Genomic DNA, 25,987 nt, shown 5'->3' with positions numbered 1-25,987 from the left:
GATATTAATGAGCAGTTAACCCTTGCAATGCAGGGGAAGCCCCACATCGAAGGGAGTTTTTTTCCCCCCCAGAGATAGGCTTTAACTAAAAACGTTTTACTCCACTTCGAGAATATAGTGTTTCTGGACCTAATTCAAGGCCCGGCTAAGGATTTAATACAAATTTTGGTCCTGGTGGTCTTGAAAATGATACTCAGCAGGAGGCTAAAAAGAAGATCCACTTGGGTCATGGATCTACAGAGGCATTTGTCCCGTTATCTTATATCGGATTTCTGTGATTATATGTGTGCGAGAACTCTAACCTGTAACAGGAAGGATACTAAATGCTGGTGTAAATTCTGCAGACATATCCGCTTCAACAAAGAGTAGGGTTTTAATTTGGGATGCACCGAAATTTAAGCCGCCGAAACATATTGTCCAAAAAGGGTACTTTCTGTAAAATGCCGTAAGTACAATTTTTGGGCTGAAAACGCTGTGCTTCCTTAGTTTCTCTCCTCCCTGCTGGCCACTGCTATATGTCCCCTCTGACACAGAGCAGGGTAAGGTGGGGAGGAGAGAAACTGTTTAGGAGGCTGAACGGGGCGGGGAGGAGAGTGCTGTCAGAAGAGGCCGAGCTCTCGTCACGCACCGCCCGGCTCGACCTCCTGTGACGGGCATACCAGGATGGAGAGCGGTGCAGGTAGGAGACAGCTGTCAGCTGTCACAGGAGGCCGAGCCAGCGGTGCAGGGGAGAACTCAGTTGTCAGCCGTGTCACAGGCGGCTGAGCTATCCCCCCCCACACCGCGCTTAGCCTCCTGTGACAGCGAGTCAGGATGGAGAACGGGTTACAAGCGCTCAGTGCTTGTAAATAAATTTAGGACAAAGTATGTTTACAGCATCCCCAATTATGAATGAACAGGAAGTGTTCTACATCACTTCCTGTTCATTCATAATTTTGAACATGGTAACTTATGCTATCTCCAGTTTATAAATGGACAGGAGTACTCAGTATAGAGGCTTCCTGTTCATTCATAGCAAGGCCTGCAGAAGAAGTGTCCTCAATCTCGTTTTCTATTTCAAAAGGGTAACATCAGGGGGCTAGTTAGACCTTTGACATTTCCCCAGAGCCCACGACAGTAAAGAAAAAAAAAATTTAAAATTTAGAAAATAAAATAATTTTTGGTTTTCTAGAGGTGCATCGAAAATTCTATTCCGGTGCACCTCTAGTTTTAATAAGATACTACAAATTAAGTTATTGATGTTTTAAAGGGGAAGGAGTAATTGTTTGCTTGTTGGAAGTTTTGCTGTTTTCTGTATTATTTTTTAAATAAAAAAAATTAAAGGCTTAGTTTACCTTTCTGACCATGTTTCAAGTTCCACCCATATTTAGGGTCAAATATTTGGGGGATTGGGTTGCTGCTGAGCTGCTTGGTGGGGGCAGGGGTGGTGACTAATGCGGTAGGACAGGTGACTGTGTTAGAGCCGTGCTCGTCAGCGGCTCTCTCTCCGGTCCCCCCCCCCAGCTCATTGATGTCTCTGGTTCCCAGAAGCTCGGCGGGACGCCGGCCAGAGCGTCCCACTCAGCTCCATGGCAACTGATGATGTCAGTGAGCTAGGTGGGAATGGGAAGCCAGACAGAGTGGACAGAGCCACAGGTTACTAAGAGCTATTGTCCTCTGCCTCATTTTAGGGAAGGTCCCGTCCTTAATGGAATACAAGTTTGGTGATGTCACCACACCTTTAGTCCACTGACACTTCCTCCACTCCATGTTACTGAATGTCCGTACCTTGGTACAGACATGGACAGGAGGAAGAGTCTATAGGAGCCAGAGCATTGTACCCACGATCCACAGATTGTGGTTGGAATGCTTTACTGGCTCCTATTCAAAAAATAATACATGCAATTCTTTTAATTTTATGAAGTGTGCATTTATTTTTTGAAAGGTGGAACTTCCTTTTATTAAAAAAAAAAAGAATACAAGGACATATCAGAGTCAAAGCTTTGGACCTGGAGGGTTTTGTCATCTCTCAAGGTGCTCTGCAGTACTGTAAGATGACCTGAGATAAATGCAGAGAAGAGTCTCTTTATTAGTCAGTCATGCAAGCTCTGTCTAATGGCCTGTTTGTTGGAGCACACTAGCAACAGTAGCCAGCAACTTTTAATACACCGTCACCAGCGAACACACAGTGCCAAATAGTTTAACCTGTTTGATGACTGTGCAAAATAAATCTACTGGGCAGCACAGGACAAGTGTCACATTTTCCTGATTTTTTTCTATGCGTTTAAAATAAAATGCAGGATATGAGGACAACACAGAGCTGCTCTCACTGTGAAAGCCAGAGTTAAAGATATTTATAGTTTATTATTAAACAAGATATCACAGTTGCTGCTCACAAATAAGCCTTTGTGAGTATACTGATGACACTCCGTCCATTAGGGAGTATCATTATTACAAGGCAATGGTCCCAAGGTGCAGAGCATTCTCATAGTGGAAGCCCTACTTCTTTCTGTAGGTTGCAATTGGCTGTGCGAATTAAAGAGCCTGTTAAGAAAAGGGCTTGAGGCAGAGACCAGGTCCTTGCTGCAGATCAGTTAGGCTGGTTCCCCATCCTTTAGGCTAGGATTTAAAGCTGAATGCCATGCAGACAGCTAAACACATAGATGAGAGATTTCCCCCTGCTGCAGTTAAAAGGAGAACTATGAGGTGAGTGCTTTTCACTCACCTCATAGTTCTAGTCGGCCTGTGACAATGACACTGTCACAGGTCTCTGCCGTGACAGGGGAGGGGCTGGATTCCCCCCTCCCCGCTCCACTAGCGCTGACTGGCGGATCGGAGTGGGGCGGGTACAGCTGGCTCTGCCCCTAGATAGGCAGAGCCAGCCGTCACTCACGCAGCTGGGCGGATCCAGACATAATTGTCGGGATCCGCTTCAGCATCTCATACCTCTCTGTATACCGCAGTAGCTCGCGGTATACAGTGGCGTCTCAGTATACCGCCAGCTCTAGCTGGCGGTATACTGAGCTTAGGGTGATGGGAGGATGTTAGATTGTGTCCTCCCGTTACCCTAAGGAGAACTATGGGGAAAAGCCTTAACCCCATAGTTCTCCTTTAAGTTACACTTTCTGGTCCCTTCTTTAGCCTGTGACTGGACAGGGAAAGAAGAAGTAGCAGACCGATGAGCTCATCCCTCCTACCGCAGAACACCTGATAGACTCCTTGTATAACAACTCCCTTCCCCAGTCTAAGTTCTGCTGTACAACTGCAAAAATATTAAATCAAATTCAGATACTTTCATTTTATTGCATTTAAATCTAAACTCCAAGTTTTAGGGGTAAACATCATAACATTTTGTAAATGCAAGCAGTGCAAGTACCTGAAATTGACCCGTTCTCAAACTTTTGCAGTACAGCAGGGCTAGAGTGTGAGAGGTAGAGTCAGCACAATGAGCCAATCAGTTTATATGCTGACAAGGGGTGAGAGCAGAGTGAGCTCATCACTTTGCTGCTTCTCTTTTTACATTCCGGGCACAGGCTGGGGTGGGTCCAAGACAACCTGGGCTCAGAGTAGGTGGGCTGAATAGGGCTCCAAAATCTCATACGACTTCTCTTCCATAGTCCTAAATGGAGAAAGAGATAAATCGCTCATTCATGAGACTATTTGGCAATCTTTCTTCTTTTAAGTATACGGTACATGTACAGGGGTAAGCTCATCTCTCCAAGAGGACATGAATGGGTCGTATGCACAGGACTTTCATTATCAGGGGTTACCCTGTGGCCATAGAGGATGCCTGGAAACCAGGAAGGGTGGGCAGTAGGTATGGCGGTGTCGGGGTAAAGAAGAGTGATCCAACAGTGCTGGAGAAGGGCACACATGTAAGGCAAGTATGCACATTAGGGAAATAGCACCCCCTTCACACAGTGGTTTACTTCTACTATATTACTGGTAGAGCACTGTTTTTCAGTGTTGACAGAAATCACGATGGGATCTCCGTGACAGTTCAGCCAGACACAGTAAGGTTTGGTTTTTTTGCTGCATCTGCATCCATGGTACATTAAGCACTGGGCAACATTCATTCATGTTTAAATGAACAAAGATCACTCTTGACAAACCCTTGAAGAAGATGCCAATATGCAGCACAACCTGAACAACACTTAGGATCAACTTTCTCTTTGCATGCAGTATGATGTATTGTAGAGGAAGTCAGGCTGGCTAATACTTTCCATATAGTTCACATAGAGGACTGACCTGTATCAAGCCTTGACTTGACATGCTGGTACTTTGGATTCTGAGGAATTCTTTTCTTTAAAATCTGAAAGAGTATCAGATAATGAGTGGAAAAGGTTAAATGTTGCATATGGTAAAACACAAGTACTAAAAGAAGGCATTCAAAACAGTTGTATGCAGTTTAGAATATAAAATATAGTAGAACGTTCAATAATTTAAGGCTGTATCTGTACTATAAACCAGAGGTTGTATATGTACACTTGGCCAAAGGACAAAAATAAATGATTTGCATGGCTTTACTGATCATACTAAAATTAGGGAGAAAACCCTTATTTTTGGGATTTGTGATGTACCTTTTATTTTAAGAAGGCCCTTTACTATGCTTCGCATTGGTTTATCGAGGGATTTTGGTTCCTTTAAACCCACCTCACCATAACCTCTTTGTTTATACATTCCCTTTGCTTCCCATGCCCTGCTCTAAACGCGAAAAAACGATGACATGGAGTTTCCCCCTTTACATCTGTAGCCCCCATCACATCGGAATCCCCATCTTTTGCAAAAATTTGAAGGCACCCCTGACAAAGCCAGAAGGCACCCTGGTTGAGAAAGGTTCCGCTAAAGCAGCAGTCACCAACCTTTTTGGCAACCGGGGGCTGATTTCATGGAAGAAAATGTTTCCCCGCCCTATTCTATTATTATTACATTGTAATATTTAATGAAATAATTATACAACTCACTATAATGCAAAATCAGTGGGAGCCTTGAGCTTGTTTTCCTGCTCTCAGGCGGACAGTGCCGACTCTCACCAGGGGTCCAGAGAGTCTCAATAGTGGCTGCGGGCACAACAGACATGGCTCTCTAATCAGGCGGCTGCTCACTCCTCACTAGGGCCCCAAGAGGCACCAGCGAGCGGCCTTCTAATATGCCTGATTAGAGGGCCACCTCTGCCTAAATGTAGCCAGCCCGGATTGCCATCGGGCATAGCGAGGCAATCCGGGCCAGCCTGGCCTATTTGCAGGGGAGCCTGGTATCATAGACAACAGGGTAATCTTGGGATCATTAGGGGTCACTGAACCCGTCACTCAGTGATAGACATCCAGCACTTTTTGCCAGAACTCCTTGATCGGGGACAGCTCCACCAGATGTGAGTCATATGGCCCGAGGAGGTCAGACAACGCCAACAGGTGTCTGGTACTTGCGGGTAGTAACGGTGTAGCACTGCTGGGCATCTATACCATCTGGTTAGAATTTTCAGGTTCTTCTCGTGGGCTTTACTGGCGATGGAGAGGGAGTGTGAGAGAACGAAAGACCTCTCCCACTCGTCCTCACCAAAATCAGAAGAGGTTTGACCGACCTGCGCATGGCCAGTGTCAGACGGGAAAGATCCGACATCAGCTGTATCGTGGCCCCGTCGAAGTCAACTGGTCTCGACCGCCACACCCAACGTAGGATCTCCTCCTTAACGTTGTAGAAATGGACCCGGCACAGAACGTCTCTAGTGAAGTTTTGATGATCTATACCAGCGCCAGCAACCCGGTGTACTCGGTCCAGTTCAATAGGTTCAGTTGGGGGCTTCCCCAGTACGGAGTTAAGGATAGCGTTAACTGTAGCATGGAGATGTGGGCCCTGGGTGGCCTCAGGGATCCCCCTTAGCCGTATATTATTCCTGCGACTGCGGTTTTCCCCGTCCTCAACCCGAAGTTGTATTTGCTGGAGATGGGATCTATGGGCGGCCTGGGTGATTTCCATGGCATCAAGGCGGGCAGCATGCGAGGAAACAGTGGTAGACAGAGCAGAGACCCTGCTGTCACCATTGGCAACCTGCTGGCGTAGCTCGCACATCTCACCTCTAAGGGCGCCTTCCAACCTGGCTGTCCATGAGTCAAAATCAGCTCTAAATGCTGCAAGCAGGTCCCTGACTCCCTGACCCGGCCCCCCTCTGACTCCAGTAAGGCTGCGGGCATTGATGGACCTGGAGAGCTGTCCTGGGAGCTGGCAGGGGAGAGTGGGGCTTCCATAGCAGTCTGGGAGGTAGAGGGAGCTGGCTGAGCCGTCAGTTTGGAACGGGCCGCTTTAGCTGTGAGCTAACCGCTTCCCTGCGGGAGTGCTGGCGTCTGGTCCCCAGCGGCCTTCGGCTTGGCCGAAACTATAGGCGGCATGTCGCGGCCTGTCACTACGGGCGCAGGTCTCGGGCCACGGACGAAAAAGGAGGCGATGTCCCGGGTACCGGCGGATTCCGGAGCTGAAGGGGAAGGCAGCCGCGCGGACATCCACTGCGTGGAGAGGTCAGGTAATGAGATATTTACTTGAATCGAGCCCCGGGGTCGCAGAGCTCCATTCGGCACGTCTTTAGCACGCCATGCTCGGCCACGCCCCCATCTGCTCATTTATTTAATGCCTGCCTATATTTATATTACACAATCACATATTTTTAACCATTCTGTATCATATAAGCCCCAACAGATTGTAAAATGATGGTACCTTTTGTACACTGAAAAAGAATCCTAGTGAACTACAGATTGGAGAGATAACCCGTTCTAGAGTTTACTTCACCACAATGCATATTTTGCACTTATTAGTCGTTTGTATGCTACATACAATTCATACCTTCACACACCAGTGTATCAGCTGACAACCTCAGTGATCAATGTATATTTACAATGAAAGCTTTGTCACTTAAAGGCCACTACAAAACAAAAGCTGTATAAATAACCCAATGTCAAGTCACATCTAATGAAACTTGGAAAACATTGACTGACACCAATGCTATAGAGTTGTTAGCCTGAAATGTCAGAGGGTGAGCTGTTAATGCAAAATTACAATAGCAAAGGAACAATGAAATCAACATGCAATAAACTTTTAAAGCTGGCCATACATTTTTCCCTAATTCCCTCAGGGTCACCCTCCGGTGGGCTGCGTGGGATCTCAAGTGGGCTCTGCAAGGGGCATAACTAGAAGTCACAGGGCCCCATACAAAATTTTGCTATGGGGCGCTGTGATTTCTAATTACGTCCCTGGTCCCCTGGGAGATAAAGGTCTCCTAAAGTCCAATATTTTCAGCTCAATTCTATCTGTCTGCTCACAACATTCTGTCTACGGAGTATAAATTACCAGTATTAGAAACCTGTGTAATCCATAACAAAAACCTTCTTTTGTTTGCTCCCTTTTGGTCTCTCAAATATACTATTTAAATTGTTTTATTTTATCTGCGTGATAAGTGCAATAAAACCCTGCCAAGTATGTCGGAAAGTTGAAAAAAAAATGAATTCAAGACAAAAAGCACCAATAACAAATTTAAGTTGCGCGCACATATTAACCTAAATGAGTGTCGGGTGGACCTACGTGTCAAAACAACGATTACGCCACACGTTACATAACTAGGGCTGAAACAACTAAACGATTACATTGATTATAATCAATAATGAGAATTCTTGGCAATAATATTTTCTATATATATTTGCGGCGCTTGCTGATTTTACTGTCCTGAAGTTACTGTCTGAGAATTACCCCCCTCTGTTATTGAAAAGATGTTTGGGAGTTAAATATTACTTTAAAATTCCAGTGGCAGAAACTTTTTCATTGCACAGAGTTTGAGCAATGAGGAGGAGGGAAACCGTGACCCTCTCTCCTGTGGGGCTCTGCTCTGTTGAGTTTATTTGCTTTAAACTCACTACACGCTCCCTCAGTTAGGGGTCTGAGGGACCTCTAAAACTGGTTCACCAGGGAGGGGTCAATAACTTACCTCCCATGGGGTACAGGTAGGGTATGTAAGCCCCACCCCTACCTGGCTCCCCATCCTGGGCACCAGGGGTAAAAAGAGCCGTGGGCCTGTCAGTAGCGGACAGTACTGCTTTGGGAAGGGGACCCCCATTTTGTGGGAATAACCTTCCCAAAGCACTCACCTCCCTGCTCATACAAGCCTACATGGCTGGTGTGCCAGACTATGCTGTTTTGGGAGAGAGGGGTCAGATTGCTGCTCTGTGTCCCAGCAGGGAGGAGAGAAACTGTCGCAGGCGGCCAAGTGCTGCGGGAGGAGAGCGCTGTGAGCGGCTGGTGTCTCTCCTCCCTGCACCGCTCGCTCAGCCTCCTGTGACAGCGAGTCAGGATGGAGAGCAGTACAAGCAGTCAGTGATCGCTGAGTGTAAATAATTGAGGACAGAGAATGTTTACTATATCCTCAATTATGAATGAATGGGAAGTGATCTACATCTCCTGTTTATTAATAAATTGTGCTTATAGTAAACATACTCTGTCCTCATGTTATGAATGAACAGGAACACTCAGTGTAGAGGATTCCTGTTCATTTATAACAGGGGATGCAGAAAAAGAGATAGAGGTTCTCAATCTCTTTTTTGAAAGGGAAATATCAGGGGTCTTTTTAGGCCACTAAAATGTCCCCAAACCCCCTAAAAGTAAAGTAAAAAATAAAAATATTTGATAAAAAATTAAATAAAAATAAATATCAAAAAAATTAAAAAGTTTATATAAAATAAATAAAAATTGAATATTTAAAAGAAATTGAAAAAGTAAAAATAAAAAAAACATTTTTGATTTCGGCCTGACTTTTTTTATTTTGTCTTTGAAATTTTCATTCCGGTGCACCTCTAATAAAAATGAATCATTGAGTTTTAGTAAAAACAGGCAGAGGGAGTGTCAGGTGAATATTCAGGGAGATGAACATTCACACTACACTTATTAGGATAAATGTTACTGTAAAATAGGGTTTTTGTACTATGCTCAAATCTTTTTCTTGGAGTCCCCTGGACGGATTTCTTCCACCTTCGGTTATATTGCTGCCCACAGAAGAATTGGACTATGGGAAACAAAAAAAAAAACTGTAGGCCAGTCCAGGATACCCCCTGCTACTACTACTACCACTACCTGCATGCCTCAGTTTTGTATCAAAGCAGTACTAAGAGTATGATTATAAACATAGAAGGGGTGGGACCTGTGTCCCTCAACTGACTCCAAGAAAAGGATTTTACTGTGTGCACAAAAACCCTATTGACTTACTCATCTGGGGAAATCTTTCACCTTCAGGACATCCAAAATCAGTCCAACTGAGGGGCGGGTAACACAACAAACAGTAACAGGTCCAAGAAAAAAGAGAACGGAAGAGCTGTCTGAAGGACCTATTGCCCGAAGCTGGCATCAGATGAGGCCTGAACACCCACCTGGCAGAACTTAGAAAATGCGTGGACAGAAGACCAAGTGGCAGCCTTCCATATCTTGGAAACAGTTGCTTGATGCCACAACCCATTCCAGTGGCAAGAAGTCAGTGTACCCTTATAGGGACCATCTGGGATGAGAGAATGTAAATTAGTCTTTCTGAAAGAAGCAGTGGCTGAGAGTGAGACTTACAGCCCCAACCACATCCAGACAATGGAGTAAAATTTCCAATTGCTGAACAAAGGAACGAAAGAATGATGTCCTGGTTGAGGTGAAAGGCAGAATAAGGCCATCAGACCCTCGCCTTACAGAGGTGATGGTTATATGGAATACCACGTTGTCATTGAGAGGAGAGAGAGGAATGCATCTAATGGGTTCGGTGAGTACAGAGAGAACCAGATTCAGACCCCCACAGGGGAGCTACATGGGACACTTCCTGTACAAAGGTCTTATTCAAGGAGTGAGAGGCTGAGGTAGAAAGGGCAGCTTCTGGCCGAGATGCAGTAACTCCCATGCACATGCGTGTGACTTACGGCATCAGGGCCTGGTCAGCTGAAGAATCGGAACCTGGAAGAAGAACTCCCCGGTCCAAGAAGATGGAGCAGCCTGCCAGGGAGGAGCGCAGCGCTGGAGGGCTGTTCCCTCCCCTCACTTTAACAATAATATATTATAAGCACGTTATGATTTTGGAACATCATTTTGTTTATCAATGTTTTAACTAATCTATTTTTATTTTATTTTTTAAGCATACGGTTGATTTTTATGTTCCACCATCCCATCATATTTACTATAGTTCTGATTCAAAGAGGATTTTTGTAATACAGGTAAACTAAATGGGTAATGAGAAGCAACGTCACCCACTTTTTATCATGGTATACTACAAACACTACAACATTTCAGTCTAGATGCCCCCATTCTTGAAATTCCCCACAGGGAACCAGATGATAGCCCCCTCTGGGCTCAGGGAATTTGTCTTGAAGGAAATCACATCTGCTGGACAAAAATAACTGGAATACAAACAGACGGGTTCCTGGAACAGACCCCCAGAGCTCCCAATATTACAACATGAGACTAAGCACCTGAGCAAAAACATTGGGCAGGGGAATTTACTAAAACTGGAGCAGTTGTGCATAGTAACCAATCAGCTTCGTCTTCAGTTTGTACAGTTAAAAGGGAAATATGGGGTAAGTGTTTTTGCCCATAGTTCTCCTAAGGGTCATGGGAGGACATAAACTAGCGTTCTCCCATCACCCAAAGCTCAGTATATCACGAGCTAAGCTCACGGTATACTGAGACCGCCGCAGCTGGGACGGATCCCGACATTACTGTTGAGATCCACCCAGCTGTGTGAGCAACAGCTGGCTCTGCCTATCTGGAGGCAGAGCCAGCTGTACCCGTCCCCTCCCCCGTCCTTTCCTCCAGTCAGCACTGGAGTATCGGAGAGGGGGGGGGGGGTGAATCCCTGCAGGGAGCCGTGACTCACAGTCACAGCAGGGACAGGATCAAGAAGCGAGCGACGGTATGTGTTCGCTCACTTCCCGATCTATTGAGCCGACGTGTGACAGTTTAATTGTCGAACTATGAGGATGAGTGATTTTCATAGTTCTCCTTTAAGCTTTAAAAACGAAAGCTAGAATCTGATTGGTTGTCGTGAACAGCTGCTCCATTCATAGTAAATTCCACTCATGCACTTATTATCTATCACTTTGCTGATCTAGAACTCACTGGATTACCTGATTGCTATAGACACATTTGCCTCTAGCACTCAGCAAATCCTACAGTCATTCATGTAGTGCACCGATCTCTCCATCATTTACCTAGCCTATATCAAGCACACATATAGCACTGCTCCCTACTTATTCTCTCAGTCAGCCATTCATACAAGCAGTAGATCCATATCACTGCGGTATATCCTGTGTGTACAATGTCTGCCAGCCTTTCCCTAAATAATTGGTTTCCAAACAAGACCTAGGAGCTTGTATCCCCTTAATTGTCAGCGCTCACCTCTGCGTCCCCGATATGCCTCCTGGCAGACATGACTAAGTCAGACACAAGCAGCCTCAATCACCAGCAAGCTCTATCTCTCTGCCGCCTCTGCTTCATCACCCCTCTACAACGTGTACGATGATTGGCTCCCTGTTCGCTTCCAGCCACTGAAAATCGGCCTTCCTTGGTGAGGAGGCGTGGCTCGCACGGCTAATGACAGTTCGCTGTGGTTGCTAAGCGACGGGGACGCCGTGGCCAGCCGGCTTTGTGGCTTTGCCTGTTCCCGCCTGTCTGCCCGGGGGCCGAATTTCTCCGCTGCCGTTTCCCGCATCAACTGGTCACTGATCAGAGAAGTAGAGTCCCATTGTTTTGTACAGACTCATAGCTGTGCAGCAGGCCATGGAATCCATGTCATTCAGCCCCCACGTCTGTGTTCACTGGATTAGCAAGGTCAGCAAGCAGTAGCGTGCAATCAAAATGGATCTTTCACATAGCTGACTAAAGTAACATGAAATATGAATGGTTGTTGTTTCAGAAGTATGCCACACAACATTAAAGTTTATCTCAAGCCATTTTGGGAGTTTAAGTGGATGATTGGTACCAGGTCGGATTTACTTTCTCTGCTGCCCCAATGCCAGGTTCCTGAATGCGCCCCCCTGTATGGAGGATGACATTGCCAAGATCACTTGTGCAAAACAAGTGGCGGCTTCCCTGCTGTACATTTAGCCCTGTTTGCCCAAAGCAGGGCTAAATGTAGAAAACGACTACCCGCCCGGGCGTCGGGAGATAGGAATTCCACCCCCCCCTGCTGCCCCTCTACTCCCTGCTGCCCCAAGGCCTGGCCTCTGTTGGCCCTGTGGGAAATCCGGCCTTGATTGTTACAAGTTATATTAGATGTTTATTTCTCTATGTAACCCCCATTGAGGAGGTTTGTATGTGACTCATTTCCCCCTAACGGGGGTGGCTGGTCTTCGTGCATACAATCAGAGCAGAGGGAGGTGGGTAGATGAAATGCATGCTGCATTTTTTTGCGATCGCACTGGACCATAACGCAGATATTGTTTTGCCACGTACAAAGAATGGGGGGGGGGGGGGGGGGGCGTGGCTGCAGTGCCATTGACCTGCATGCACCACCACACCCCCTCCCATCCCAGAACGCAGGGTGGAGTTTTGTGTGCGATACAGTGTGTTCCCGCAGCTAACCGCTCTGGAACGCACTGTAACTGGTGAGAACGAGCCCTAAAGGTAAGTGGTCATATCTCCCGTAATCCCACACACAAATATATTATAGGCACGTAATATGAATGTATTACAACTTGCACAACGGCATAAGAAGTCCCTATATGGAATACTGTGGTGGGTGTGCGTTTCTCGACGTGTTTCGCCTCCAAGGAGGCTTCTTCAGGAGAGTGGACATATGTTGCAGCCCAAAACTGTACCTATTCCTCAAAATAAATACATAAATATACATAAACATATACAATTATATGCACATGTTCATAACATATATGCCTGACGGAACCATTAAGATGCCAATGCTGCTTGCACCACTTGAACAGGAGGAAAGGGACCAAAAGGAGGGGGAGGTGATGTCTCAAATGGGGGACCACAGGTGGAAAGTAAGCATGTTGCATTCAGGAAGGTCTGGTAAGAAAAACATAGTAATGCCATAAATCACATGGGTAAATAGCCTCCTGCCAGATTCTAGCATGAAAAAAAAACCCTCCAAAAACCCCCCCAACATTGTACTCCAATGCAAGCTACTTTGCGTTTATAGTCCATTTCATGAAGCTCTTAACCTGAGATTCCTATTATAGCTAAAGCGTTCCTTGGTGGAGGTAGAGCTCCTACCCTCAACAAAGCCCCCCAAATCATAAACTATATATCCATAATGGTGGTGTTGTGGAAGAGGCACCATTGCACCCATTGATATGACCCACCCATTTGAATGAGATCCTAATAGGTTGGACTTGATGGACTAATGTCTTTATTCAACCTCAAATACTATGTAACTATGATACCCGTCTATAAATATGTACATAGGTAGCTAGATAGTCTTAAACTAACTGGCATATACTCACTCACACCACTGTGTTCCCATTACAACATGGTAGTGTGAACCAAGCCCGTACGTGACAAGGCAAATTGCCTTTTCTTGCGTTGGGGCTGCACTGGAAATAATGGCCAAGAAGCTTCAACGCATCTGGTGTGAATCGGCCCTAAAAGTTTAATACTACTGTAAACCCCCTCCTTGTCCAGGCCATTTTTTTCAGCGCTATGATACATTGATTGACAATTACATGCAACACTCAACCCAAATGGATTTTTTTTATCATTTTTATGAGGCACATTATTTTCAATATGCAAGGGAAAAATTCCGAACATTTTGAAAAAAAAAAAAGTTGTTTCCCTTACCTTCTATTATAAAAAACTTTGCAAGAAGTTATCTTTCCTTTAGACCAAAATGTATTCTGCTACATTTCTTTGATAAAAACCCAAATAAGTGGGTATTATTTAGTCTGTATGAAAGCTATCGAGTCTATAAACTATGGTATGTGTATATCTCTATTTTTCAGCTCTGAGGTTCTGACTGCTCATTTCATTTCTTGAGCCCCTAAAATGCCAGGACAGTAAACACCGCCAGAATGACCATTTTTTGGACTATAGACACCCTAAGGTATTTAGTAAAGAGGCATGATGCGTTATTTTAGGTTCTAATTTTTTGCCACAATTTTTTGGGTAAAATGAAGAAAGTAAATAAAATTTGATTTTTACTGCACAAAGTCTTCATTTTAACAAGTACATTCTCACACACAGCATGGACATGCTTACAATTATACCCCAAAACACATTCTGCTACTCCTCCTGAGTATACCACATGTGTGAGCAGGGCAGCACAACAGAAATGTTGGGGCCCTTTACACAGCTTTAGGCCTTGGCCCCACCCCCTGCACCACCTTCCCCTACCGCCGACACACTGAGCCAGTCACATCAGTCTCTGTACAGAGCAGCTTACACTCTAATGTTCCCCCACAGTCACACACTATTATTATTATACATTTATATAGCTCTGGCATATGCCACAGTGCTGTACAGAGAACACTGAGCCAGTCACATCAGTCTCTGTACAGAGCAGCTTACACTCTAATGTTCCCCCACAGTCACACACTATTATTATTATACATTTATATAGCTCTGGCATATGCCACAGTGCTGTACAGAGAACACTGAGCCAGTAACATCTAGGGCTGCAGCTAACGATTATTTTCAAAATTGATTAGTTAGCTAATTATTAAGTTTGATTAATCGGTTAATCGGATTAAAAAAAATGGCTGCAGTGATGGACTACTAGTTTTTATTGAGATTGTAGTCCATCACAGGAGCAAGCTTGGAGCGGTGGAAGTAAAAAAAAACAAAAGTGTGGTGTGCAATATAGTGAAATGGAAAGTATAAAATTATACGCAATCAATGCAGAATGGCACCGACGATAGATGACTGCAAATCCCAGCAATACATTATACAGCGCAATGCGGAATTCCACCAGCTATAGAGGAATACAATACAACACATCCCAGCAATAGTACATTATAGCTGGTGGTATTCGGCATTGCGCTGTATAATGTACTATTGCTGGGATCTGTAATCCTCTATAGCTGGTGGCATTCTGCATTGCGCTGTATAGAGGAATACAACATATCCCAGCAATAATACATTATACAGCGCAATGCAGAATAACACCAGCTATAGAGGAATACAACAAATCCCAGCAATACATACAGTGTATAATTTATTGGTGGGATTTGTATTCCTCTATAGCTGAGGGTACATAACGCTGTATAATATACATCACAATGTACCATCAGCTATAGAGCAATACAAATCCCGCTATCCCAGCAATACATTAATACAGCACCATGTGGGGGAAAGTGCAGGCTTACCTGAGCAGTCTTCCAGCAACTACAGAACAAAAGTAGCCACCCTCCAGAAGGAAGGATAGTGTCAGCACCAATTCAGAGATGATTTGAGGTTCTAGAGCCGAGCGATACACAAATAATATTTAGTTACGTTGATTGAATGCATTTTTAAGATTTTAGTTTAGTGTTGCTTTAAGTTAGGGAGCAGGAGCAGTCAGATGGTGACTGCCATCCGACCAATGGCTCTACCAGAATGCATCTCTTGCCTGTTAACAGTGGACACATGACCTTCAATCAGAGACACATTTGGCTTTTTATTGTACCATTTATGTGAAAATTATGTTTATGTAATTTTCCAGCTTTAGGAGATCACTGTTCAATATTTTGATCATATATTGAAAACAAAACTCTGTGATAATATTGTCTAAATACAAGAGGTATGTGCTTTCTTACATAAAGCTTGGTGTGCTTTGTGTATTTCTTCCATATCTGTGCAGTAATCCAATCTGAAACGTTGCCTCTTTACAGACCCTTTCTGTTATGAAGACCAGTCATTGCTGCTCTCTCTCCTTGTGCAGGGTAAGTGGTCTTGTACCCTTCCCCTCCTGTAGTTATTATTATTATTATACAGGATTTATATAGCGCCAACAGTTTGCGCATTGCTTTACAATATAAGGAAAACATTACAATCACAATACAATTCAAGACAAGATGGTAAGGAGGGCCCTGCCCCTGAGGGCTTACAATCTAAAAGGGAGGGGCAAGTGATACATGAGGAGTTAGCTGTGTGGGGATGATTGTTTGAGAAAGTGATTGTTCAGTGTTTAGGTTGAGGTGGGATAGGCTTCCCTGAAGAGATGAGTCTTAAGGGATCGCCTAAAGGCAGTCAGTGTGGGAGATAGACGGACAGGTTGGGGTAGAGAGTTCCATAGAATGGGAGAGACTCTAGTTTTCTGCAGACAGCCTGCAATTGGTGGAGTCTGCTGGGTCCCTTCCAGGGGCGTAACTAGAAATCCCAGGGCCCCATAGCACCATAGCAAAAAAATTTAAGCCCCCCCCCCACAACGAAACCCCGCCCCCATTTTAATAGAAATATGCTAATCAGCACGTTATTGAGCATTTTTAATTGTGTCTCAGCTCTGAAACGCGAATAAAAACAGCCAAAAATGCTCTTTCAAAAATCACGCGGAAACCACGGTGAAACGCTTCCGCCCTGGTGTGAATGGCGCCTGAATGAGGCCTAACACTTTACTTTAATACTGCCACACCATGAGAGGCTGAGGAAAGGGGGATTATAAAAAATTAAGGAACGCTAAACTGTAAATAGGCGCTTTATGTTATAAATGGTTTTTGTGCTGTGTTTGTGTTGTGATAAAATGATACAGGCGTATATATAATATTTTTAAAAATGTACACATTTTTAATTTATTTTTTAATTATTATTTATTATTATTTGACTATTGTGGGGCTTCAGGGAAATATTAGGAACCCCTGACATTTCCCTTTTGAAATAGAAAAAGAAATTGAGGACACAGAGTCCTAAACGTCTTTTTCTGCAGCCTCAGTGAATGGGAAGCACTCAGTACAGAGGCTGAGTGCTCTAGTAGGGACAAGAGTATTAGTTTACATAGGCTGCCAACAAACATGAAGGAAATGTTGCGTTTTCCAATTAGAAGCCCAGCATTCTTTCAAAACTGAGTGTCTTGGACACACCTAAAAATTAAAATATATCTAAAATTGAAACTTTTTGTTTTTCCTTTTTTTGAAAGAGCAAGGATTGGCTAAAAAGGCAAAGTTTTTTTTGCCATTTGTGCCCCATTAATGAGATTTCCCTTAAATTATTGTGCTATAGACACAAAAGGAAAAACTTTAAAACAGAGGGAAGCCTCCTCTCAGACAGTCCAGATTGGAAGATTTTCCCTCTATTCGTGTTTCGATGACAACTGAAAATTTTTGATTTTCTCTTAATTTAAGTCACAGTTAAAATGGTCACCAGGACAAATAGAGAGTATAATAGCAATACAAACCTGGCAGAGTTGCTGAACCTTCCCCTCTCTTTCCAAAGCTAAAGTCATGTTTTGGGTTTAGATGTACTTGAATATTTATTTGTAACATAAAGACTGTATGTGTTTATTTGTACACAAAAACTGTTTAAATACTTGTAAGCTAAAAAAAACGAAAAAGTAGCCAAACACCGATATAGTTTACATTTAAAATGAAGGCAAATGCAAGTCATTTCAGGATGGCAATGAATTTTTATTGCATCAACTATATTATAGTTTAATAGGGATTGTCACGGGTGTGCTCAATAAGCTTGGTAAGGGCCAGCCAGGTCTCCTGAGCAGTGGGAATAATTTGGTTAGCTGGAAGAGCAAAGCCATAACGACCAGTGTCACGCAGCTCAAAGCTGTAGGAGTGCTTGATACCCCGGTTGTAGGTCCAGTCAATGGTCCCACCACTGGCTTGGTCTGCAAGAAAAAAAAAACATAATTGCTGATGGCGCTGGAGAAAGCTGAAGGATTTTGCAGGTTGAATTTGAAAGGGATTCTTTGGCATTTTGCTAACTGCCATGGAAGTGCTATTAAGTGTATTAAGAAAGTACTTACAAATGGTGCTGATGATGCTTCCATAGGTATATGAGGTGCCATAGAGGGAGGCCAAAGCATTAATTGCGTTTCTAGACACGGTGTTCTGTGTAGAAAACAAGGCAAACATTTTTCAGTGATTGTTTCTAGACATTCTGCTTCTAGAGACAACTTTTGCAGAAAAAAATGGGTTAACTGTAAGTAAAATAATACATAGAAAAGTAAGAAAAGCTCATTGAGCATACCAATTCAGCTTGGTTAGGGATGGTAGCAGTGGTATATCCATAGGGATAGAGGAGCATCTGAGAATAGCTGTGGATTGAAACAAATCCCTTGATGTTACCATGACTGTTCACAAAGTCCACAATAGCCTTGACTTCGGGTTCAGAATGGGCAGCACGTCCTCTGTAGGTCTCAGTGCAAGGGTTGTTGCTGGATCCGCCACCTGGTGAACAATTCAGCAATTTTAATGTTATTGAGCCTCTAGAAGTGTATTTTGTTAAACTATTATATGCTTATGTGGATGTTTAAAGCCCAAGTCCAACCAATACATTGGAAAGTTGACAGGTGAAGAGGAAGTAAAAAAAATATCTGCAACAGAAGCATGGCCTTTGTCAGGTCTTTATTACTTTCTGTGTTTCCATTAAGGAGCTATCCCCTCATGACCTGTTCTGGGACAGGAAAAAGTGAACTTTCTCCACAGAAACCAACCAAAACTAAACCAAGGTTCTAACCTTTCTCCACACTATCCAAAACTGAAAAAGAAGATTTAGACTGGAGTTTGGCATTTAATGAGATTAAGTCTTTGCATGCACTATTGAGTTTGGATTTACAGACTCTAGACTTAATCTGGACTGTAGTGTTTAAACAACCAGGTGCAGGCAGCAGAGATGTGGAGGGTAATTTATCAAAACTGGAGCAGACAGAATCTGGAGCAGATGCCAAGAAAACCAATAAGCTGGTCTCTTCAGTTTACTCCCCCCCCCCCCCCCCCCCATGGTCCTTTTGGATGCACATTGCAATGAAATGCCTTAAACTGAATGTCGATGCCATGCTGTAAGCAAAATTAACTACCCCGAAAAATATAATTTACATTCATAAGGGAATTTAGGAATTTATCTTTTGACACATCAAGTCCTTTCCTTTCTGCCGCTAGCTTCAGTGTTCTTGTGAAGATTAAATTATTCACAGGCTATGACATGGAAAACCAGCAATTTTTACCTCCAAAGCCAGCATCCCAGTTTCTGTTGGGGTCAGTTCCTACGCAGGTAGAGCCAGTGTTGGGAGATCTGGTCTTACGCCACATACGGTCCTGTAACAATAAGGATCAATTATTTAATATGTAAATGCTAATGTTTTTGCTGATTATATAAATCCAACAAATACACCATAATTATGGTAATATGCTGGAAAACATAAAAGAGCACACAGCATAATTACCCTTGTGTGGGTGTAAACATAGCCATCAGGGTTGGTGACAATTTCCAGGTAGATATCCAATTTGTTCAGGGTGGCTGTGAGAGAGGCATCCTTGCCATAATCTGAGACAATCTGTGTAAGAAGATACACAAAGGAAAATCATTGTATAATTTATTCTTTTCAAGCATTACTTTTATTGGACTTTCAGTTATGTTTATAGCTTCCATATTTTTCAAATCCCTCAATAGTTTATGCATTTCATTATGAAAGAATGTCATACGAAAACATGCTCCTCTTTTTACATTGTTGATATGTTTGCCTAAAATTTCTCATATGTTAGCTTAAAATGAACCTGTTATGAGAGAAATACCTGGGCTGCCATTCCTGACCACTGTTCTGAAACAGTTGGTTGCCTGGCTGTTGCCAGACTATCTTTGTTTTATACCCCAAAAATGTGTGCTGTAATGATACACTAATCTAATCCAGACTAAGAAATATATGAATTATGGTTATTTACCTTTTTGGCAGTCCAGACTCCAGTGGCTTGAGTGACCCATTCACGGGAATGAATTCCAAAATCAATCCAGAAAGCTGGGCGGTTGGCTCCAGTACTGAACTGAAAAGGAAAGGCAACACATTTGTGTTAAAATTATTTCAAAGCACAGGTAATCTTGCAAATGTTAGTTAATTGTCATAAGAAGTACCAAAAAGTACCACAGTATGATCCATTTCATGATAATGTGAATCAGATCTGTTGACTATTGAAATACAGGAGCATCTAATAGAAATCTGTTCTGTATTACTGTGTTCTTTGTGCACTGATTCTTAAAAAGTCAGTCCACCTAAAACTCCTTTTCCATGTTTTGGTTGATGCTGGAGAGATAAAGCACCTAGCAGCTAGTTACTTGTATCTTGGAGATTTTGGGAGGGAGACCTCCAAGGCTAGTTCCCAGTCCTGCAAGGCAGTTGTAACCAATCTGAGGGGGTCTCGCTCTGTGTTCTGGGTGCTTCATGTATTTTGAGTTATATAAAATGTGGATGTAAAGTTGACAACTTTTTCAATAATCGATTATAATCGATTATGTCGATTAGTTGTTGCAGCCCTAGAAATCATCCAGAAGTCCACATCAAGTAAGGACAAAGCCTGGAATTTTGGCCAGGCACATAATACCACTGTGGGATTTCCAAGAGCTATTAGAAACCCGGGGTGTGGCTTATCTCACCAGGTTCCAACTGTAAACAGAAGTAAACCTGTGGGTGGAAAGACTCTTTAAATGTGTGTTTTAGCTTACCTTTAATCTATATTGTGAGAGTACTACAGTCACTGACTGTACTATACAAGGATATTTGAGAACATTAACTTCAACAGGAACAACACGATTTGCTATGTACTTTTGCATACATTCATTTTGCAAAAACTATATATCACTCACCTTGAGGACATTGAGTGGGCGACCTTCATAGCTGCTGCCGATCCGAATTTTGCTCACCAAGTTAGGGTTTTCAGCCACCAATGTGTCAATAAAGTTGTTAATCTAAAGGAACATATAATTGCTTTGTAAGCTTTTCAAAAACATAGTCATTTGGTAGTTCAGAGTGAGTGGCAAACTACGATTAATGAAGACCGTTGTCTATGTACGGTCGGGTACAGACCAGAGAGAAAGGTCACCAAGCCTATATAATACAATATCATTTAGAGGTATGATTTTGCAAGAAGATGACCATTCGGTGGGTTACAAAGACTATATTTAACTATGCAAAGCTAATTTTTTTAACCAAATGAAACATAGTCATACCGAATCAAATGTATGGTAGGCAGCATAGTTAAAGGTGTCAGTGGAACGGGAATTTTCCACGGCACGACTCCTCTTCATTTCTCTTTCTTCTGCATTTAGAAAATACTGTTATAATATAAAAAAAGTATATATATATATATACGGAATGTTAAAAATACAAGTAAAATAATCAGTTATTTAAAGTAAATAAATATATAGCACTAGACAAAATAAATAAAAAATGCCTCTTCATTAACAAAAGCATGTAAAAGCATAATTCTTGATTGCACTTGGGCTTATTATGTGCAGTAAATGCAGCAGCAAGCACTTTTGAATCTGCAGATTTGAAAAAAAAGCAAAAAAACAGCACTATAACTGTTTCTTGGGTTTAAAGTAGACATTGCAGCTACTGTGCTCCCACCGCCTCCTTTCAGCTAGATCCTGGGGAACAATACAATTGTCAATAACTTGACAATAATAAATAATTTATATATTTCACAGCGGGTCTGAGAACTAGGAACACACATACTTGTGCATTCCTAGTTCTCTGCAGCAGGGTTAATAATGTTCACACAGCAAGGGGCATTTTACATTTGAATTTGAAAAAGTCATTTTGTGGTCACAAAGAAGTTGTTTATTGTGGCATCAGGCACCTGCAAGTCCTGGATCATGACACTGTACTTGATGTTGTTGGACTCCAGGTAGACCTTGACATCCTGGAGGTTGTAGAATGGCACACGGATGTCAATGAATCTGTTGGGCTTTGAGGGCTCCATCCAGAAGTCAACCTGCAAGAGGAAGTATATAGGATTAAATAGCATAGACTCTTGTCAATTAGTTGATTGATATAGCAAACGATTAAAAAAAAAAAAATCATGGAATTACCTGCAGGTTCTCAAAGTTTTCCAAGTCCCGGACCAGGTTTACTTCACCTTCACTGACCGGGAGGATTCTCAGGACTTGCTGTCTGAAAGCACATTAATAGATAATGTTAATGGCACATTCACACCAGTGTTTAATCAAATTTGATTTTTAACTCTACGTTAATTCCAATAGTGCTGTTTAAAGTGTGTGTGTGTAGGGAGAAATAATGATCTCTGCCGAATCTCAATTTCAAACCTCTCTTATAATATTCAGTTTGATATATTGCTGAATGAAACATATTATGAACTGTAGCTCAATATGTAAGACTGTTTAGTAAATATGGTATAAGATAAGGCGCTACCAGAAGTAAGTGATATGACAATTGAAGTGAGAAGTTTAAAAATATTGCACTATACAATTACAGCTTACATGTATTTTATATTATGGGTTGGTATGAAGCATGGTTTAATACCATAAAACATCTATAAGTTAGAGAACTATGGGGCTTTTTTGTCCATAGTTCTCATTAGGGTCACAGGAAGACATATACTATTGTCCTCCGGTGACCCAAAACTCAGCATATAGCAGGCTATTGCCCGCTAGATGCTGAGAGCCAGGGATGGATTGCCCGCAATACTGTCGAGATCCACCCCGCTGGCTGATTGACCGGTTGTTACTCCTGATAAGTTGCCAGCCGTCATTTTAAGATAATTTAATGAAGTCTAATGGAGAGACAAATCGACATTTTAAGGGGTTTTAGACTTATGTATCTTGGACACCTGCTATGTAAGCTTGTGTAACAGTCTAATGTTGAGGTAAAGCTATATGATTGGATGTTTAATAAACTGACCAGCTGTAAGTATAATCTTTATCTTGATGTATAAGATGTATAAAGCTATATAAGTTGTATGAGTTAAGGTGGAGTTGAAATTGGCCTGCAAGACATCATGTAAATCGCTCCCCACACACATATGTCAAGTAAACCCTGATTTGGAGCTACTCACAGACGTTGCTTCTTCATTTCTTTAAATTCTCCTATTCAAGTGTATCTAAGCCAAAATGTTTATTTTAGTTTTGGATAGAATGTTGAGGGTTTATTACCATTGTCAGGTTTTCATTGCTGTCTGTGTGCCTATTAGGGAGATACACATTCACAAATTCTCCTGGCAACCACCTTCACCAGAACGGAAAGTGAGGGAGAAACCAAAATTTTAAGTTGCCTCCAGAACAGGGATAGAGGGGAAGTCTCCCAATGGGAACACTTGTTTTGGGTTTTTAAAGGGGTTTTCTTCACATTAGAGAAATCGTCTCTCACTTCAATTTGTCCCTAGGATGTTGTTCCAGGAACGGAGGTAAAAGATATTTTAAAAAACAATGGCTACATTTACAAAGCTACAAGTATATATTAGGTTTGATACACACACATACATGTGTATATACAGTATATATATATATATAATTTTTGTTGTCTTTTACTGAATGTATTGAAGGAAACCTCGATTGTAAGAAATACAAGGGACTGACATTGCTGACCTCCTTGTGAAAATGTTATCTTCCTGGCTGTTTCTGGCTACAATACTTTCCAGAACAAGCATACAGCAAGTGAAGTTAGGACGCCGAGTCTCCGTGCATTTACAACAGCTTAGAAAATACTAAAGCTATTGATAGTCTGAAAATAAAAATTTCTAGAAGGATAGTTGAAGAATGGCAACCTACTACACAGTTCCCTTGGTATAGATCCTTTAAAGTGCAATGCTGATCAAATGGGTATATGCATTTGAGATGTGTTCTGAATTTGTGATTCTGTTCAGCTATTCTTGTGATTAACACAGTTCTGCCACATTGCAAAGTCAGGATGGTGACTCTACCATTTACTATCTAAGTTGTGCAGGTTTGTGAGTCCCTGATTGCCTGATGGCACATGAAAAATCAACATATTGCTGAGGTCTTCATTGTGTTCTCTTACTTTAGTCAGCTGTCTAGACACCTAACCCAACTCCCAGATCCTGAAAACATGGTAGATTGGCAGAATTGTGCACTGCAATAGTACCAGACTGGCTCACCGTTCATAACTTTCCACCCACGGTCCCATCTTTAAAATCCATCTCTTGAACACATACTAAAAGACAGATTTGTGTATTACTGTAGAGTTCTGTTTGTTTTAGTGTCTTAGTGTCAAAGTCTACTGTCTCCCTACAGTCAGCTGTTTACCATCGTAAAAAGAAAAAAAAAAAACCTGTAAGGGGAATATTACAGTTAATGAAGGGCCTGTGTACTTTGGCTTTTGTGTGCATCAGACCCGCTTCTCTCTCCATACAAGTCTACAAGAATGCAAACACAGCTTAAAACAGGTCAGATGCACCTGCCAATGAATTCTGAATGATGTCAGAAGCTTCTCCAACTAAAGTCAAAAGCATACTACATTTGACAATTAACATAAGCCCAAGGCCCTCAACACAGGCAATATAACACATTAGATATATAAGAGCTATGAAAGCAAAATAGGTTTTATTTGAACATTGCATTCTACATACCCACTGAAATCCCCGGCGCTGTAGACAGCAGCCACCAAGGCAAGTAATACCAGTACACCCTTCATCTTGCAATCGTTAGAATTTTTACTATTCAGGTCAGTATATATATACTGTTTACTGTTCAGTGACTGCACTGTGCCGCCCAACTTTCTGCTACTGGCTGTAGAACACCTGACTTTATTCCCACACATACCTGATTAACATAGTGGGAACATAGCACCTGTTAACCATGTGCTATATTTAAGTTCTATTTTATCAGGAGTCCTTCTTCACTATTGTTTTTTTTTTCTTTTGCAGTACTATGGATTACTTAAAGTAGCATGATCAAATAAACTATTTGGTATTTCATCATAAGTCAAATGTGATGAAGGATAGATATTGAATTCATTCTGATGTAACTGCTTCATGAATTTGAGATTTGTAAACCATGCCAGAAAATTAAGATATTGTCTTCGCAACAATACTATTCAAGTATTTGTGGGGTGGTAATGTTCAAAAAGATCTCTAAAAATCATTATACCGTCTCACCAACCAAGAAACAGGTTGGCATATCATGGAGGACAATATACTCCTCTAGCTGTTCCCAACACTTAAACATAGAAAGTATGGCAAAAAAATGTTTTATATAAAATAGTATCGAGCTGTATCCAAGTTAGATTCCATCTGTAAAAAGTACTTACTGTATGGCCAGAAAGCTTATCTCATGTGGTACATTAGTGTATAAAGATTCTACAATGTGAGTTGTTATTTTCTAATCTGGGGACATAGTAAACCCATCTAATACTGTATGTTGAGTAAATGTGATGTGTCTTTTTATGTGATAGAAAGCTGACATGGCTTTGTAAAAATCAAATCTACAAGGCTTTTCCAGGAGGCCTTCAATTCCTGCCACCGTAGGCCATATCCGTGAAATTGATTTATTTTAGTGCAAATTATATATAAAATGTTTGTATGGTGACAAAAGCACTTTTCTGGCATTATTATGTTCAGTTCCTGGCTTTTTATAGAAAATATATAAATTTGCAGTTAATGCAGAATGGAGTGAATTTTAATACATATAGTGACTTTGTTTTTTTCCAGGATGGACTGATTAGGGATCATTTGAAATGTGCAAAAAATATATATGTGCTGCACATAGCTTACTATGTATGGGAGAAAGCATTTATAAAAATACGGTGAATTTGTACACATTCATTCTATTTTGGAAACAAGCATTTTCATGGTTTATTAGTGTATCTAACTTACATTGTGTAGCTGTTTGCCAAGGTGGAGAAATAATTACCAGATGAAAACCTCTTAAGGTCTACGTATAATAAGGCATGCTGTACTAGACCTTATGCTGAGATAGACCTTTTCTTTAACTAAATGTGTTCTAGGCCACACTGGGGAGGGTGTATGTTCCAGTAGGAGCACACAGAATTGCATGGAAGTCTGCACATAAATGCCAATATAAGTGTTCAGCTATGCCATCTAGCATGTCTGCTTGGAGCCACATTCAGTGAAAGTGGAATTTTAGCAATAAATATGTGCACTGT

At 42.1% G+C, this 25,987-nt stretch overlaps 2 protein-coding genes across 6 annotated transcripts in view; both read right to left on the bottom strand.

Annotated features, from left to right (window-relative positions):
* Nucleotides 1-11,470, bottom strand: part of CEP41 (centrosomal protein 41) — a 28,997-nt gene extending 17,527 nt beyond the window's left edge. For all 4 annotated transcript variants that reach the window (XM_018566327.1, XM_018566335.1, XM_018566344.1 and 1 more), the window contains exons 1-2: nt 11,380-11,470; nt 4,228-4,291 (exon numbers count right to left, since the gene is read on the bottom strand). In XM_018566327.1, coding sequence (XP_018421829.1) covers nt 4,228-4,291; nt 11,380-11,412 — 97 coding nt within the window. In that variant the 5' untranslated portion in view covers nt 11,413-11,470. The remainder of the gene's footprint in view (nt 1-4,227; nt 4,292-11,379) is intronic.
* A 6,085-nt stretch (nt 11,471-17,555) lies between these two features.
* On the bottom strand, nt 17,556-24,517 carry LOC108795107 (carboxypeptidase A1-like). 2 transcript variants are annotated; one of them, XM_018566301.1, is made up of 11 exons: nt 24,449-24,517; nt 21,940-22,017; nt 21,708-21,842; nt 21,076-21,180; nt 20,713-20,814; nt 19,797-19,895; nt 19,301-19,411; nt 19,082-19,172; nt 18,106-18,305; nt 17,882-17,966; nt 17,556-17,743 (listed from the first exon to the last, which is right to left on the bottom strand). In XM_018566301.1, exons 1-11 carry the CDS (start codon nt 24,515-24,517, stop codon nt 17,556-17,558), a joined length of 1,263 nt encoding a protein of 420 aa, XP_018421803.1. The 2 variants fall into 2 exon arrangements, with proteins under 2 accessions (XP_018421803.1, XP_018421811.1); XM_018566309.1 differs by having other exon boundaries at nt 21,940-22,021; nt 24,453-24,517.
* Nucleotides 24,518-25,987: the final 1,470 nt, after the last annotated feature.

Source organism: Nanorana parkeri, unplaced genomic scaffold, assembly GCF_000935625.1.
Source record: "Nanorana parkeri isolate BGI_ZX_2015 unplaced genomic scaffold, ASM93562v1 scaffold27, whole genome shotgun sequence".
NCBI classification, from domain to species: Eukaryota; Metazoa; Chordata; class Amphibia; order Anura; family Dicroglossidae; genus Nanorana; species Nanorana parkeri.
Note: the sequence above shows the minus strand (reverse complement) of the source record. Positions and strands in the feature narration are given on the sequence as shown.